The sequence below is a fragment of the Ochotona curzoniae genome, unplaced genomic scaffold (genome assembly GCF_017591425.1).
Source record: "Ochotona curzoniae isolate NIBS_2020 unplaced genomic scaffold, NIBS_Ocur_1.0 contig_4501, whole genome shotgun sequence".
In the NCBI taxonomy this organism is placed as follows: Eukaryota; Metazoa; Chordata; class Mammalia; order Lagomorpha; family Ochotonidae; genus Ochotona; species Ochotona curzoniae.
The window spans coordinates 19,622,910-19,641,314 of NW_024466307.1; the positions used below are offsets into that span (position 1 = coordinate 19,622,910).

Genomic DNA, 18,405 nt, shown 5'->3' on the forward strand with positions numbered 1-18,405 from the left:
CCCAGGCAGCTTTTCAAAAGCCTGGTAAGACTTCCACATGGGACAATGCGACTTGGGCTTCCATGACAGCAGGAGGAGGAGTCAGGGAGTGAGGATACCCTGCAACATCCCATCAAGCACAATTCTCCAGGGAAGGAAGCTGCTTCAGGACCACCAGGGACAGCGTGAGACACATGACCGACCAGCCAACCCTGACACAAATCCACCTCAGAACGAGTGAACACATTTCTTTATTCTACGGTGCAGGAAACCCTGACAAACTGCATGCAGGGCGCCAGTAACAAACCCAGCGCCTGTTCCTGACTCCTTGTCAACATCATAGGTTAGGTGGTCCTCCCTGTGAATTCAGATTTTCTTCTCATGATACAAGATCTCCTATTACTACACTGTCAATTATTTAATTCACTCTGGGGTGAACTAATTTAGATGAACAAACCAGGGGAAGCATGACCTTCATTGCTTTTTAACCTGAGCAGAAGGCAAACCAGTTTGGAAATCATCTCTGAGGTAGGCAAACTACACTCACTTGTTTGTATAAGAGTTCTTGGGACATAGCTGAGCTCATTTTCCCGTATTGTCGGGGGCTTCTTCCAAGCTACAGTGGCAGTATTGACTACTTGCACAAAGACCTAACGGCCCCCACAAAGACTAAAATGTTTACTGTAAGGATCCTTCCAGAAACAAGGTGACTATCGTCCAAATCACAGGGTCACAGTCTTCTTGGGCAAAGATGAAGCACCGGGACTAGATTGGATCCATCATGTTTTAGGCAAACCCCAGCAATGGATGTCCATAGTTGAGGGACAGGAGGGAGAAGCTGGCTGCAACACTCTGAAACACAGAGAGACTGGAATCTCTTCTGTCAGGGTTGGATCCATGCCTTACACGTCACTGTAACTGATGGGCGCAAGCCTTGTACTTCAGGTACGTTTGGCTCATAAATGGTTACAAACTGCTTTCCTAGCCCTTAATCACTTTGAGAACAAAACTGCACCATTCTAGAAAGATAAAACACGCAGCCTACAGACCATATGTTTAAGTGGGTATGCATATGTGTATGTCTTTCATTTTTCTCCCCTCACTCCTCTCCCCCTCCTTTTTTTTTTTTTTTTATGATGACCCAAAGTCAGACCTAACCCGTGGAAGTATTCATTCTAAATGGACTCCCACTTCAGCAGCTTGTCCAAACCAGACTGGAGCCTGGGGCGGGATGAACCGGCAGCCACATGGCTGGCTGACTGCCTTGGAATCCACCCACCTGCTGGTTTTGCTCTCCTGCTGTGTACTGGGCTCTATGTGCTACAGCGGGATGGCCCTGGCCCAGTTGGCTCACACAGCCAACCTGCCCCCAGAGAATATGCAATCAGGAAGTTGGCAGCCGGCACTCGTGGCTCACCAGGCTCTACAAGTAAATGTCATGTTTCCTTCCCCTGGTACAAATTCTGCAAAAGGATGAAGTCAACCGTCTACATCTACCGATAAGAAAGATTAACACTAGGCCCTTGGGCCTCACTTTTTATACTTTTGTCAGGATGGTTGTTACCAGGAGCAAGGAATATCACAATTTCCTTTCAAATATCACTTACAGTGATAGCATGTGAGCAAAAAGAGTCACCCAATGATTTTCCAAGTTTGACTCCTTTAGACTCCTACAAATTTATCTGGATAATAATTTGATACTGTAATGAATGTTTCCAACCCTTCAAATTTGGTTTCATTTAGGCAACACAAAATATAGGCATCTAATATTTTTCCCAATCACATGGAAAGTGCAAAATTACCAAAGCCTTTAATCAAAGCTTCAGCATGGACTGACAGCCTAAATGTCTTGTGTAAGCCACCTAAGTAGCAAATGAACTAACGTAATTCATATTTTCTGCCTTAATTTCTATGTATTGACATAGACTTAAGTAACAACAAAATTTTACTTATCTATTTTTTTAATAAAGCTTAATTCACTTTCCTAACCAAGAAAAAAATTAACATTTAATTATCATTCAACTTTGGGACATATAAAAATTCTAGAAACGATGGACTTGTAACTGCTGTTAAAGGACTCTACTACTGTTGTAATAGAGGGGAAACAGTGCAGGACAAGGAGGGAATGGGGCAGGCAAAAGGATAAATTCTCTGAGCCTAAAATATTGCATCATGGACAATTTTTTTCTAGTTTTTAAAAAATTAAGGTTTACATGGTATCTAAGACTGTAGAGAAAAACAAGCATTGTATTCCCTGCTAAGCCCTGAATTGTTGCCCTAATCCAAATTCATCACCAAAGTCCTAACATTGAAAACTCCAGAGAGCATGGCAACCATGCCCTTGGAGGAGGTCATTGTATGCAGTGAGATCGCTGAGTAGGGCCCAGTGCATGCACATCTCCAAGAGAGCTCTGGCCCCCGGCAGGTGGAACACACCAGAATGTAAGCCATGGAGAGGGAAGCCACAAAGCAACCAGCCTGGTGGTAGGCATTTGGCACAGCACCTGAAGCATGGCTTGGGATGCCCACGCCCTATCTCAGGGCGCTGGGTACACATCTGGCTCCGTTGACCTCAGCTTCTTGCAGTGCACATCAAGGAAGACAGGAGAGGCAACTCCCATAGCTGGGTCCCTGCCAGCCACCTGAAAGACTCAAGGGCTCTGGCCTCCTGCCTTGGGCCTCACCACGGCCAGCTGCAGCAGGCATTCGGTGGAGTGAACCAACAGATGGAAGATCACTTTCTCTCTCAGTCCCTATGAGTTCCTCTGCGTCTTTCTGTCTCTGCCGTTTGAAATAAATAAATAATAAAAGGAAGCAAATATTTTAAAAAGGAAGAACCCGCCGCTTTGATCTTGGGTTTCCTGTCCTGCAGAGCTGCGTGGGAACAGATCTGGGCTGCTGCAGGGCCAGCCTATGCGAGGTGAGACGGCCCCCTGGCAAGCTCAAATAACCTCTCTTCAAACACAGCTCTGTGCCTGGAGCTTGTGGTAGCAAATGCCAATTTCGGCTGCATGGGAAATTGCCCAGAGGTATCCGGTAAAGCATCTTCCCACACAGGTTATAAAAATAAGGTGCCAATTTCTGAGTTACAGAATATTTTAAAAACATTAGAAATGATGAGTCTTCCTTCTTAAAGGCTGTTACCTAAAAATACTAATTATAGCATAGCTACTCATTTGGAAAAGTTCTGCTTTCTTGCCTGATGTCAAAAACGTGGCATTGGAAATTCAATACAGCTGTCTCCTATTTTTTTTTTTTAATTACCAAGATAAGAGTATCTGAATAAAATACTACGAATTTTGAAGTATTTTTCTGGGCACCAAAATTCTACTATGCAGTTAAAGTAAACAGTCTTCTGGAATCCAAACTTAATAAAGTTGCTCTCTTATTTTCAATATTTCTATGTCTAACACATGGATTTTGGCTCTTGATTTCCGTTTGATTGTATGCATAATGAAGTCATACTGCTTTTCCTGCACTGAGAAGTGATTTTTGGGTAACCTACGGATACTGGGTCATAGATAAAAACAAATGAAAAAAAGAGACTCAAAATATTTCATATTTAATACCATAAGTCAAAGGCCCACTAGACAAATAAAGCCAAATACTAACTTGAATTTAATGTCCAAACATCCAATAACCTTGTTCATGACAGAACAATCATGTTTAAGGTGCTGCCTTAGAAAATATTTATGAAAAGTATGGGGTTATCGCCAGACTAGACTGAGGACCTAAAATATCGTAAGAAAACATGTTTTATGGTGAATAAAGTGAGGCTCAAGAGTATTGATGGGGCCCAGTGTGGTGGCCTAGCAGCTAAAGTCCTCGCCTTGAACACGCTGGGATCCCATGTGGGCACCGGTTCTAATCTCAGCAGCCTCGCTTCCCATCCAGCTCCCTGCTTGTGGCCTGAGAAAGCAATAGAGGATGGCCCAAAGCCTTGAGACCCTGCACCCACATAGGAGACCTGGAAGAAGCTCCAGGCTCCTGGCTTTGGATTGGCTCAGCTCCAGCCATTATGGCCTCCTGGGGAGTGAATCAGTGGATGGAAGATCTTTATCTATATATATATATATATATATATCCTTCTCTCTCTAAGTCTACCTTTCCAATAAAAAAAAAAATCTTAAAAAAAAAAAGAATCCCAATCACTCATTAACAAGTCTGATGAAGTTAGACTGAACCAATCAAATCCCCATCTATGTGTATTCGTCAACCTTTTATCAGCTACAATGTGAGACGTTAACTTTAAAAGGGGGAAAGCCTTTTCTGGGCTCCAGGTTCAGGAGGTTCATAGTGGACGATCAAGGCTCACCTAGTGAGGCAACCAGTCAGGGTGTGCTAGCTGATGGGGTCCTGAGATACACAGGGCAATTACACAGCAAGCAAGAGCTCATGGCTATGTCTCCGTGACTGCTTAGAAGTCAAGAGGCACCACCTTAACAGCTTCCTCCTGGCCAATCAGTTCCCTAAGACCCCACCACTCACCAGTGAAAGATTAACTTTATACGCTCCTATCACCGCTAATCTAAGACTTCCAAGACAGAGCCTATCAGGAACACTCAACATCCAACTAAGACCCAAACCATAGAACTAAGTAACGCCCAAATGCACGTGAGAATGTGATGACATGCAATGCTTTCCATTGGCTTCAGTGATGCTGGACTTCATTTTGCAGTTCCACTGATCAGAGATGGCCCCACATGCACAGTACCGACCCAGGCAACAGAGTAAACCGTTCCTTCCACTGTCACCTCAGATAGCGGACTTCAGTCTCATGACAAAATGCCCATCACAGCCTTCATTAAATTATAATTAAACATATACTTAGTAAAACTCCTGGCCCAGAACAGGAGAGGCAATGTTGTCAGCCGGAGTACTGTGAACTGTAGCGTCCTCAACAGCGTCATTGATGACTATTCACCCAAAAACTCAGCGGCAAGACAGGAAAGCAGGAGACCACACCACACCGTCGCTGACCGCAGTCCATCAACTGAGTGCCCAGCACACCCTGGGGCCTTCTCTTCCAGCTCAGTCCCCGCAGTCACCACCAGCCAGGAGGAGGCGTGCAGAGCACTCCTGGCTCTCAGCTAAGACCCCCACTAAGGGCTAATGATGAGCCCTCTTCAAGGGTCAGAGCTGTGAAGTGCCTGGAAGAGGCCCAACAACTTCACTGGGCTCCAGCGACTCCCTTAAGAATATCTGATGTTTGTGGCATATTCAGCCACTGCCTGCTGCTCTGGCGTTCCATTTGGGTACTGATTTGAATCCCAGGTGCTCTACTTCAGATTCAGCTCCCTGCTCATGCGCCTGGGAACGCAGCGGAAGACGGCCCAAACACTTAGGCTACTGCAAGCACATGGAAGACCCAGATCAAGCTCCGAGCTCCTTGCTTTAGCGTGGCCCAGCTCTGGCCATTGCAGCCATTTAGCAAGCATACCAAGGGATGGAAGATATCTCCCTCTGCCTCTTTCCCACCCTTCCTCCCTCCTCTCCTCCCTCTCTGTAACTGCCTTTCAAATACATTTTCAAACACATATCCAGTTTTATTCAGTTCCCTTGCACTGCCTTATCCACTGGCTTTACTTTGTTTCCTCTAGAAACTGCTTATCATGCTTAAATAAACATAAATAGGGAATTTTTTTTCTTTTGACCAGTTGAAAAAAAAAATCCCATGGTTAACAATGCACACAGAATTTCTGGTCTAATCCCTACTCACACACACCAGGATGTTCCTGCGGGATTTAGGTCAAAGGTGGATCTCCTGTCTCCCATCAACGTCCTGAGTACCCAGGCCTACATTGGACATACAATTTCTCAAACATAAGAAGCGCATTTTCTCCACATTTCCCTTGGCGATGTCAAATTCCTCACATGTGGCTAGACGGGTTCAGTGCGTAATCATTGTTTATTTCTTTAGCACGTTTTCTATCTACTGTGTGTAGGCTGCCAGACATTTAAAAGCTTTCCACTTTGAAGCACAAGTCAACAGAAAAAAAAAAAAAAGATAGCAGAGACTAAAAAAAAAAAAAAAAAGGAATTCTTTTAAACAAAGGCTGAATGTGGTTTAACTCAGACCGAGTTTTTGAAGTCTACCAAAGCCACAGCACAAAACAATGCTGACAAGACGGCGCGGAGGCCAGTGCACAGTAAACCGAGGCTCAACACAGCACAGCAGCCGGGCTCCCAGCAGGCATTCTACAACCTGGCCTCCAAACCGACATGGGCAAATAATGCTTTGCCTTGTTTGCCACATTTTAAAACACCAAACCATTCTGTTGCATCGCTTGCTTCTGTCTTGATGGACATTTGACACGGTTCCTGTAAGAACCACTGAGTCCTCCCCGCTGCTTGTGCAAGTCAGGCTGTTACAGCGCTGAGGGGTGCCATGAGGGAACAGCCCCGACTAAAAACCCACATCTTTCCCACCAGCAGGAAGGCAACCTGCACAGGCTGGTGACCACGTACGTGGGAGAAATAACGCAGCATCCCAACCTCTGTTGCTGAAAAGTGGTCCTCCTACCCAACCCACTAAGAACAGGGAGTGGGAATGAGATCCAGGGCCAACCCTGAAGGTCAAGGAAGCCCTTGCTGGTTTTACGTCCTTATAACATTTCACTGTCAATGATTTATTCCATGCCATTTGTTTATTCCATTGCATACCATCTGTTTTCCGGTAGAAAGGTTTCAAGTTTTTCTCATTCCCTATTCCATATCCCACAGAAAACAATTTATACTAGAGGTGGATTTCGATCATTTGGATACATGTGGCGCTGGTAACTCGAGCTGCCTCTCCTTTGCACTTGGCAGATGCTATAATGGGATTAGCAAATTGCGTTATTACGAGGTACTTACACGGGGACAACATCTTTTTTCACGGTGACAAATGATGTTAACAGTTTCGTTGTGGGTGTTTAATAGCTGTACAGAAGATTACACTAAGGTTACAGGAAATTGCCCTGATAGACAATAAAACCTCACCACACATGGTGTCCATATCTCTCATTTGTGAGAGCAGGGGGACGTGTATAACAGGACGGAGCGAGCTCTGCAGTAGGGAAGAATACCAAGTTGCTTCACCTCTAAGGGGATGCCATTATTGTACCCACAGACCGAAAAAAACCTGGCTGGCTCCTACATTTGGTGGCTTCTCCATGCGCTAGGATATAATAGGGCTGCTGAAGGCAGACTCCAGAATTCCCCAGTTCTGTTTAGGCCACGCACCCCAATCCAGCGGCACCCATCTACCCTGAGCCTAGGGCACACTCTGACATGCTCTATTCGAGAGCCACCGCTCAGAGAAACAAATCCTCCAGGAAATGACAGAGATGATGTGTAAAGCGTTAATTACCATTTGCACAAGAATCCTTCCTGCTTTCATGGGGAGGAGGCGCCTGGTGACAGGACCCAGCAGCAGTCCACAGTTCGTGATTGACATCCAAGAGGGGGAGGTCACCTGTCTTGTGATCTGCTTGATTTGCACAAGTCCTGGTCAAGTCGAAATGCGATACACTTGGGGGGTAAGTGACATCCTGCTGGACACCTGAGGGACTGGGTTTGCTGAAAGCATTCAGTGGCGTTCGTATTAATGCGTCATTGAGGAAGAATGAGTTTTCATGACATAAACTCTCAGATCTAGTAAGTTCCATTACCTAGGTAAAGAAATACAGAAAAAGCAGTCATTTCTCCAATCACATAAATTTTAAAAAAAAGTACTTATTCCATCAAGATTTCAGTAACAGTGCAGCTGAAAACAACATTGTCATTACTGCCCTTTCCCAGTCCTTTAGAACGAACTAGATCCAAAACCTTCGAATATGTACTGCCGATCCAAAGTGTGCAAGCACACGACACAGGAACTTGCACTCAGATGCAAGCAAAGTAAGATGTGGTCACAGACTCTCCCCAAAGCTTCCTCCTACTCCATCATGGATTCATACAGTTCACGTTGCCTAGTGTTCGTGCAATGGATTTTAGATGGACGATTATCAGATTTACAAAGACAGGACAGGTTGGCATAACAGAATAATGCCAGCCTTGCGACATTTCCTAAAACACACCTCATTCGTTCGCAAAAAGGTGCACCTGTTACAGAACATGGTAAAGCATTCTTTTCCCATTATAAACCAGATCACACAAAGACGGGCCTTCAAACAGAAGGAAAGCAGCCTGTTCACAAGACATCTGCTCCCAGGACAAGGAGCAGGGCCCTTTCAATTCCACGTTTCCTGCCGCGGCAAAGGCAATCACAGAACACAATGACCAAACAGGACTCAAACCTTTAAAACTCCCAGTTTTAAAGATATGGAGCCAACACTGTGGCATGGCAGGGTTAAACCATTGTCCGTGATGCTGGCATCCCACACAGGCATGGGTTCATGTCCCAGCTGCTCTGCTTCTGCACCAGCTCCCTGCTAATGGGCCTGGGAAAGGTGGTGCAAGTGCTGGGGTCCCTGGCACCTACATGCGACATCATAATAGAGGTCCTGCCGTTTGGGGATTGAATCAGCAGATGGATGTGCTCTCTCTCTCCTTCTCTCCTTTAAGTCTGGCTTTCAAGTAAATAAATCAGTTTTTAAAAATCAAAGCATCTATGTGTTACCTCTGAAAGTTCTCAGCTACAAACTGAAAAACTCATACGAAGTGCTCAAAACCCAAGGACACAGAGCAACCAGGACTCAATGTGTCTTTTGGAAGCTACCAAGACTCCCCCGGGAGAGCCATACCTCCTTTCCCCCTGCAGGGAAGGCCACAGGCAGGCTCCTCTGGCGGCCATGTCTCCAGCGGGACAGCAGACTCTGCTGGAGGCGCACCTGCTCGCGCTCTCTCTCCACCATGCGCTGGCCCTCGCGCAGCCGCTCCAGGTTCTGCTGGTACTCCTGCAGCTGGTGGTCCAGCTCGCCCCGGTTGCGCAGCAGCAGCTCCTCCTGGGACTGGCACTGGCGCTCTCGTGCCTGTAGCAGGCTCTCCTTGGCCTCCTGCTCCCGCTGCTGCTGGTCGCACCTGCGGTGCCAGCGCCGCTGCTCCTGCTGGAACTGATGCCGTAGCTTATAGATGTCAGCCAGCTCCTCGCGCTGCTTCTCCGGATGGCGGCACTTGTCCTGGTCGGGAAAGGGGCTGCCTCGGAAGGAGAGGCTGGGGGCCAAGCTCTCCTGCTGCTGGAGAACCAGTTTGTGGATCTCGATGTGGCTGTCCTGAATGGTCAAGGCGGCCTGTGGGAGAAGAGACGAGAGACCACCTCACACAGGCTCCATGTGGCTTGCTTAGAGAGACCTCTAAACACAAACGCACGACACGAATAGCCTCCTTTCTTCACGCACTTTCTCCAAGTTAGTGCCCCATGGTGTTTCAGATAGGCGTGTCTGCATTTCCTACTAGTCTGAGAATTTACAAAGAAAACACTCAATAGAATCACTCCGCACCATCTGTAGGGGAATGGGGCCAGCACTCCCCCACACACCAGAATCTCCTTTAGGAAATGATGTTCTGGGACTGGCGTTACAGCCCAGCGGAGTAAGCCACCACTGGCAGTGTCAGCATCGCATATGGGCACCTGTTTGAGTCCTGGTTATTCTACTTCCAGTCTAGCTCCCTGCTAATAATTGTGTCCCTGCACCCACGTGGGACACCTGCAGTTCCTGGTACTGAGCTTCAGTCTAGTCCAGCTGCAATCATTTGGGGCGCAAACTAGTAAATAATCATGCGCACACACGCTCTAATTCTTCCAAATAAGAAACAAATCTTTGAAAAAAGAGACACAGTACAGTGTTGGCTTTTGAGCCCTGCCACCTCTCTGTACACTTTAAGTCATCTCCAGATTACTTTCAATGCTTAGAATAAGCTATTGCCTCATTTAGCAAAGAACTGGGTGCTCAGAAATTTGAGTGTTTGTCTTTTTAGAACTTTTTGGAATTTTTTTCAATTTTTTTTTTCCTGTGGAGTTAGTGGAATCCACAGATGTAGAGCCAGTGACCACAGAAGGCTGGCTACACCGGTCTCCTCTCTTGGAAACGCGGTTTCCTGCAGTTACTGGATAATACTTGTCTTCTGGAGGAAGACTCGATGCTTAAAGACATGAGGCTCTGACTTCCTGTTCCGCACGCCATTCTCTTGCCGAGGTCTCCCCAGGTGGTAATGCACAGGAATTTAGGAATCGAAATAAACGCACTAGTATCCTGTATTTGAGTCCCAAACCAGAAGTTACTTTCATGAGCACATAAAAAAAATAAATAAATAAAACTCCACTATCCGAAGGCTTTTGGTAAGTAAGCTCCCGTAGCATAATGCCAAAGAATAGCAGTTAAAACTGTGTATGTAAGTGGTTAACACTGGTCTCCTTACTGTTCTGTCTTTGGCAACTGAAAGGTCATGCATAAAAAATGAAGCTGAAATTCATTTGTTAATAGATTGCCAACAGAAGTCTGGAATGATTAAGGGAAAAATAGATACTTATAAACCCCAGGGGTCTTACCAGCCAGATTTTTTTTTTTTTAAATGGAAGATTCTGCCAAGCTTTTCATAGGCCTACGAAATGTTTGGCAGCATCACAGGAAATAACTGCCAAGCTTTGGGATGATTCCAGAAACCAACCAAATACACAACAACAACAACAACAAAATCCCTGTGAATGCCCTTGGAAGCTTTGAATTTTTAAAGTTCCCATTGAAAGTGCAAAGAAGTACAGAAGGGACAAATTAAAAATGAACATATACTGGGTTGGGACTCAGCATGAGAATTCGTCATTCGCCAAGTCATAAACTCACACTCTATTTTTTTTTTAATTTGAAAATTAATTTTAAGCATTCCAGACTTTGGCGAATCTTTGGTTAGTGGCTTTTAGAAGTTATCGCGACAGAGCAATAACCATGACCGTGAGCAGGTGTGATTGCTCCCCTCTGGGGAGCAGGGATCACTCCAGCATCAAGCGCACGACCCGGCAGACGACTGCACATCCTCACTTTACCCTCACTGATCCTTGGCTCCTCAACAGGACCAAGCACACAAATCCAATACAAAACTATTACATACAATAACCTTTATGTAAGGGTTTCAGTGAGAACAATGAAGTACTACCACAAACTGTTCTTCACAATCACTTGAGATTGAGGATAAAACCATTCTCCTTCCTGGAGCATGGAGATCGGATACTCATTTCCACACTTCACGTTTCCATTTCTGCTTAGGCTAGGAAGCCACGTTTGCTTTTCAAATTTTAGAAAATCCTTAATTCACTCTCTCTTCACTTTGTTAGAACCTGTATTCTTTCCCTCCTGCTTTGTTTTTAGTTCGTCTCGAGCTACACTCTCTGAATAGAGATCAAATCTCATTTCATCCTTATTTCTACAAACAGGTTCAATCACACATAAGAAGTTCCACTTCAAAAGGCGTCAGTGCCCGTGCCGTGAGCAGCATCTTTCGGAGCCCACATTCCCAGGCAGCCCCAAGGCTGTGCTTCGCCTGAATCTCTACAGACTTTGATATGTCCCCGGCTACTGCGACCTAACGAGATGTCAAGAGCAGACCAGTCAGGTCCCCAGGATTTTCTGAACCTTGAATCCACACAGGGCTGCTTCCAGGGCGGGAGAAGAGAATGCACCCCAGGAGCGAGGCAGGCACACTAAGCCCCAGCGCCCAACGCCTGTTCCTTCTTATATCTCTCCTCACTTAGCAGGAAGCATTGTTTGCTCAGCATGATAATTTGATACAAGCATCTCCCCCAGACTAGCAACCATGCTGAAGGCATTCGCCTAAGCCGTGAGTGAGATGAGCAGAGTCCTGTCACCTCTATTATTAAACACACCTGCAGAAGCTCCGGCCAAAGTGGTAAATGAAATTGACGCAACTATAGGAGGCTAGCGTAACACTTTTATTCTGGAATTTTTATTTCTACCTGACTCAAAAAAAAAAAAGCAATGGGAAAACTATTAAAAGATAAAAATTGACAGTTAGCCAGGTGTAAAAGTAACACGTAAAAATTAGTATCTTTATTAAAAGAACAATTGTTGCAGAAATAGAGAGGAAAAAAAATCCTCTTCATAACAGCAACAAAGAAATGGGAAGACATTAGATAACAATCCGTATGCATGGTGCCTATGTAAGACAGGAATAAAGCAGCCCAAAGCACAAGGCGCTGGTCCAGGCTGTGAGACCAGAGGACGACCACAGCAAAGGTGGTCTCATAGCTAAGCCACAAATATGATCACGTTTTATATTAACAGTCTTCGTTGGTTAGAACTAAGGAACTTGCCAACGTGCTCCAAAAGTTCTCATGGCTCAGTATGCCAATCTGCACAGTAAAATAAGATGAGACTGGTGCTGCCATGCCTTCAAATGTAAGACAAAGCTTCCATGATCAGGGTAGTGGCACTGGCGCAGAGATCAGGCCACGGGAGGAGAAGAACAAGAGAGAAAGATGTCTCGGTGCAGCTGAAGCATCAACAAGACAGCATCGCGTGCAGCGCGCCTGACATTTCCTGGTGAAGATTTCTATTTACACAGAACGTGGTAACTTACCCTAAGAAAACCCTCAGATTTAATCAGAGGTCAGTATACCAGTTGCTCAGCCCAGCATGATTAATAATGCAAAAGACAAAACCCAAGGGTTTGGATAAATAAACTCTACAAAATTCAGTCTGACACAATCCTTGAAAACGGAGCTACAGACTAACAGCTGATGCTACAGAAAGGCCTGCGGTGTTGTTCTTACACCACCCGACTCAAATCTGGAGGGATATAAACCAACACGACGATTAAGAATTCCTTCTGCAGAATCACAGGTCAGTGTCTTCTATGTTCAAATTTCTCCATAGGAACAAACACTGCTTGTGTATCATTTCAAGAAGCAACAGTAAGCACTGAGCCATCTTCTTGTGTGTGGCCTCCGGGATCACCCAATGCTTTCATGTCTAACGCAAGTAGGAATTTTATGCCTGTTCTTCCTTGAAGAGTAAAATAAGAGTACCTGAAAAAGTTCATACAAAGTGTCTACGATGGGAAAAAAAAAAAAAAAGAGTATGCACAGATTTCAAAATTGCTTTGCACCAAAACAAATTTCTCCTCATTTCCCTTTGCTCATGAGCGCTGTGGAGCACCCTTGGGAGCCACTCGGGTTCCGTTCGCCCTCAGCATCGTGCCCAGCAGAGGCTGGGAACTCAGTATCTGCGGAGTGGCTGAATAAGCAAAAGCATGAAGGAGCGTATGAATTATTTAAGCACTCGAGAGGCCCAAGGCCACATGCAGAAGTGAAAAAAAGTGGAGGTGTGAACTAAAGTTTTCACCAGGAAACATGAAGCCATACTACGCTCACCCAAGAATTCCACGGTAAACACCAAGCCAGGCCAGAGGCATCAGTATATATATATATTTAAAGATATGAACTGTTTTACGGTCAGAGAAGAATGGTGTAATGTGTAGCAGTGGTACTGTTTGGTGATTACAAAACCAGCTGGGGCATTCAACACTTGGAGCACAGTCATGCTAGGTGGCTGACATTCCCTGAAGCTCGCTCCCTGCCTCTCAACTGCTCTAACTTTGCAAGTCCGGGAGTCATCAAAAACGAGGTGCATTAAAAGTGACATTGACAAGGTCCAAGGGTCGAGGAGGGTCGTTACCTGAAGGCTATATAGGAGGCGCGTTAAATTCTGTATCGCCTGTATGATCTGCAAAACAAGACCGTGAGTGTCAAATTCCTGAGAAAGCTTTCACTGCCCACAAAGAGAGAGAGAGAGCAAGGTGACCAACGAACGTCTGTGGAGCTCACCTCTGACTGCGAGGAACCTGGGAAGCTTCTGGGTTCCACCTAAAATACAGAAAAACATCAAGTGAGTGGCCACCCGCACCATCGCGCTCCGACACGCCTGACCTGAGCGGGCTGTGCAGCCACTCCGCACGCTGCTCCATAGCCACGGGGACTGTCCCCTCCGCGAGATGCAAGTCGATGGGATGAAACCACCCCGGGGCAACGACAGCTCCCTTCGCCCGAGCTTGGTGCTTGAGCGATGTGGTCAATTTCAACCCAAACATCCCTTACAGCAGGAATCCCTCAGGACTCCAAGCGATGATATTTACCTGCGCAACGTGCACTGTCCATTGAGCTCTCTGTGTCCCGGCTGAAGCTGTTGCCTGGCCCAGGCTGACCTCTGGCATCCAAGGTGGCACATGGGGGCACTCAAGGACCCCACACACCCTCGGCCTCAAACTCCCCATCTCACTGTTGCAGCTTCATGATGTCAGAAAGACCAGTGGCTTGGAAACAACAGTGGATGCATCTGCCAGATCCCAGATCCTACTCAGCAGAAGCCACACATGAGGCCAGAGGACACCACGTGCTCCCCGAGGACAGCTCCTGTACCTCAGCCCTTGTCTTTTCAACACACACATAAAGGGCTCATCTGAAGATCGGGGCCTTCCAGGTTCCAGACTGAACTGGACGTCTACTTATTTAGTTCTTAACGTTCCTTCACTAGGATGTACATCAATGGCAACCAGGACTTTATGTGGCATGTTGTATTTGCAAACCCAAGGGTGATGCCTGGCCTGTGCAGGTACCTAACAGGTGAATGACTATGCATTGAATGTGATTGCTCGATAACTAAGCAATGAACAGCCACCAAATTCCACACCACCTGCTACAAGAGATCATCCAGTTTCCTGCCCTCCAAGAACATAGAGTCTAAACATGCACCTTGCTTTTGTTTGAGTAAACCTCAAAAAAGTTTGGGTAAAGTTACCCAAAGTTCTTCGGTAACTTTGAACTTGTGGGCCGAAAAATCAGAAACAGGCTGATGATGCCTTGGGTGAGCTTGACCGGTCTCTTCCCTCACGCTGTCCATTAAAAATGTCATCACTAAGAGGCCCCTGAGAGAGAAAGTGAATGTCTGAAAGGATAGACGGCGAGGAGAGGGATCCGTCCTTTGCTCACCGGCACCCAGAAGCCCAGCTCTGGCCGGAGTTGGGGGTTCTTGCTACTTTGTCCATGCCTAGCCACCTTCCAAGACTTTCTAAAACCAAAGATCATATGTTACAGAGTTCTTGAGCTCTGTAAGAATTGGAAGCACATCAATTCATAGAATTGTGCTCCATGTGGTTGTTTGTACCCCAGGAATCGGTACCTTTGGTAAACTGCCTTGCTACCTTTTTCATGGAGTTGGTCTGCCACCTAGTGGTACCCATGTATAACTGCACTGGTGAGTCACAGCATTTTCTGTTAACGGGGTTAGAGTTCATTTGTTAAGATTTTTTTTTTTTTTTGGCAGAAATTTGTTTCATCCCTACCTTAGCATAGAAATTCATCCTAAAATGACATATCTATTAAATATTGTTTAAGATTTTATTTCACATGATCCCCCTCTTCACGTCGGTTTGGTTCACCGAAACGTTTTAAGGGCAACATCTCCCCGGGGCGTTGCACCCCCACAGGAATCTGGACACGGATGCTCAGCTGGACAGGCAAGGGAGGAGTGGGGGCGGGGCCGCTGCAGCTCCCGAGGCTCAACCAGGCCGGCCACCCTTACTCCTTCCTGCTTAATTTTCTAACATGATCAAAGCAGCTGCGAGCTCCCAACTTCAAAGCTGCAGGGGCAGCACGCCCTGAGACACGTTAAGAAGCAACAAGTTGGAAAGCTCAGACACAGGGACGGGCATAAAGGTACTGCACGCCTCTCTTCATTTCAGCCTGCACAAAACACTGAATCGCAACTGGTGTGTGTGTGTGTGTGTGTGTGTGTGTGTGTGTGTGTGTGTGTGTGTAACTTTTCTTTCGAAACCTTGGGCTTGATTTTTCAGTCATATGCAGTTTATAGGAAGCCTATAGAATACATAAGCTGTGACAGGCGAGAGGAGACCTGCCATGTGTCATTTCTCACACTGACAGGCTGGTGCTTGGGCCATCCCTAACTCAATTTCAGACAAAGCTGAAGCCTCGGGCCCCGGATGATCCCGAGGCCGACTGGCTGCCTCCCAGCACGCCTGACCCCCTTCCCTCTGTCTGACATCTGTGCATCTGGTGAAGTTAACAGGCCATTTTCTGCACTTCACTTTTAAGGAGGGGGGGGAGGTTACAGGAGGCTTTGTCCCAGGGCACTTTGGAACGTTTATGGGAAATGGAATGAACAAAAAAGTTCAGATGGAAAGAAAGAAAGAAAGAAAAAGAAAGAAAGAAAGAAAGAAAGAAAGAAAGAAAGAAAGAAAGAAAGAAAGAAAGAAAGAAAGAAAGAGAAAGAAAAGAAAGAAAAGAAAGAAAGAAAGAAAGGAAGGAAGGAAGGAAGGAAGGAAGGAAGAAAGAAAGAAAGAAAGAAAGAAAGAAAGAAAGAAAGAAAGAAAGAAAGAAAGAAAGAAAGAAAGAAAAGGAAAAAGAAAGAGTTTGCAATCCTTTGAAATCCAGGCATACAGCTGTTTCTCACAGCACATATTTTCCATAAACTGCTTCAAGAGCCCTCATGGGCAGTAAGCCAAAAAAGACAAGATGCATTTGGAACCACTGTGCCCCAAGGAGAGATGGGTCAGATTAGACCAAAGACACAACGCAGAGGATGTGTGCTGGCATTGGAAAACACTTTGAGAGAAGTTCAAGGGAGGTGCCAGCAGCAAGAAGGCCCCAAAGCACAGCTTCAGTGACATCCCTGCCATCCGATGCCCAGGGCTCTCAGCACCCTGTCCCGTCGCTTGGCAGAGCTGCCCTGCCTCAGCGAAGGAAAAGCGAAAGTTTGCAGTAGGATAAAGGGAGTGACTTTTCAGTTACTTTTTCTGCACAGGCAGAACTCGCACACTTGAAAAGGGGAGGTGAATCAGAAAGCGAAGAGAGGCCAGTATTGAAATTGACAACAGCGCTGCATCCGCAGCCGGCTCAGGACACAGAGCTGGGTACCCACACATCAGTTGATCATACCTTCTCTCCAGCGTCAGGGCCCACCTGGCCGGTTCCCACACCTTGGCTCCCGCCATCCTCAGCCCAACAGCCTCTTTCTTCTGTCCCCTCGGGGGCTACTGCTGCAAGCACAGCGTCGAGACAGAAATTTTAAAAAGGACATCAAAACAGCAGTCAGCCCCACACTATGAATGAGCATGCCCACCCAGCTGCCCTCTGTCCAGATCCAGCACGGAGTCCCACTGCCCACACGGGGCTTACAGACCACTGGATCAAATACACACCCCAAACCCCAATCAACAATGACCCACTCTCCCCCTCCCCCCTGCCCCGGGTCTCTTGTTGTTTGTGGAGACCAGATGGGTACAGGTGATGCTGGGGACACAGTGAATCCTGTGGAGGGCACACAGGCATCCGAACATGAAATCATGGCTCTCAGTGACACACACCTGTCTCGGGGCCCCCACATGGCCAGTGTGAGAACTGCAGGAGCAAGGAGTCCAGAGGCAGGGGGCTGCCTGTCACAGGTGCTTCCTGTCCCACGTTCACGTGGACCGAGCACCTGGCCTGGTCCCTCACGCTTCCCAACTCTTTTCCTTCTCACATTTCTTGCGCACGTTCCAAATCCGCCAACACTGTAAATGCTGGCTATTTAACTGACAACATCCCACACACCAGTCTAGGGGACCGTATGACGTATCAGACGTGCCTTCCTCCCTCCGACCGCCACGGCAGCAGCGTGCTTCTTGCTCTTCCCTTGGGAGCCCAGTGCCATGCTGCCCACCTCGCCTGTCTGCAAACAGGCCATTTCGAGCTCCTTCACACTCCCGCAGCATGTAGCCAGTGGCACCTTGCTGAGCTGCACAGGGACCCAGCTGCACTGTTCGCAGAGGTCTTTATTTGGTGTCACCTTGAAACTTCATTCCTAATGAAGGCAATGTCTAAGTCTCCATTTCAATAAATACACCCTTATCTTTGGCAAACGGCGGTCCTCCAGGACTCCCCCGGCCTCTTCAAATACTAGCAGCTGGGCAACACATCCTTAGAGTAAAAGGATGCTCCAAACTGGCTCCCTGCTGCTATTACCTCTCACCCTTGAGAGAGGAGCCAGAGCCTGCCCACAGAACCGGCTCCCTCTCCTTTCCCCTAAGGACTCAGGACAACGCAGGCACCGGCTGAGGAAAGATGCTGGGACAGCCCAAGGGGGCAGGAGAATGAACGGCCCAGGGACCAGGCACCCTGTCCCCACTGCCAATCTCAGGAGGACAATCTCCCGCAGATAGGTGCATGAAATGCAAAATGCTCCTGTACCTGACAAGGCTTCCTGGAGACTGGAAGGTTCTGCTGGGCTTGGCATCTCAGAGGGACATGACAGCCTGACTCAGAACGAACCGCTTCAGTTTAGCTCCCTCAGCAAACTCAGGGTACCAGCTTCCCGTCCAGCCTTTGGGGGACAGGAGCCCCTTCACCTGCCCTGGACCCTCTCTCCCTGAACCATGACACCCAGCCTCAGGAAGGGGCCTCCAGCAGATGTCACGGTGTCTTTAACAACTCTTGCTAGT

The 18,405-nt window shown here is 47.0% G+C and overlaps 1 protein-coding gene across 1 annotated transcript in view; it reads right to left on the minus strand.

The window, feature by feature from the left end:
- Positions 1-18,405, minus strand: part of ARHGEF28 (Rho guanine nucleotide exchange factor 28) — a 112,172-nt gene that overhangs the window by 19,475 nt on the left and 74,292 nt on the right. The window contains 5 exon segments of the mRNA XM_040985911.1: positions 7,331-7,631; positions 8,706-9,191; positions 13,590-13,637; positions 13,739-13,777; positions 16,865-16,965. Coding sequence (XP_040841845.1) covers positions 7,331-7,631; positions 8,706-9,191; positions 13,590-13,637; positions 13,739-13,777; positions 16,865-16,965 — 975 coding nt within the window.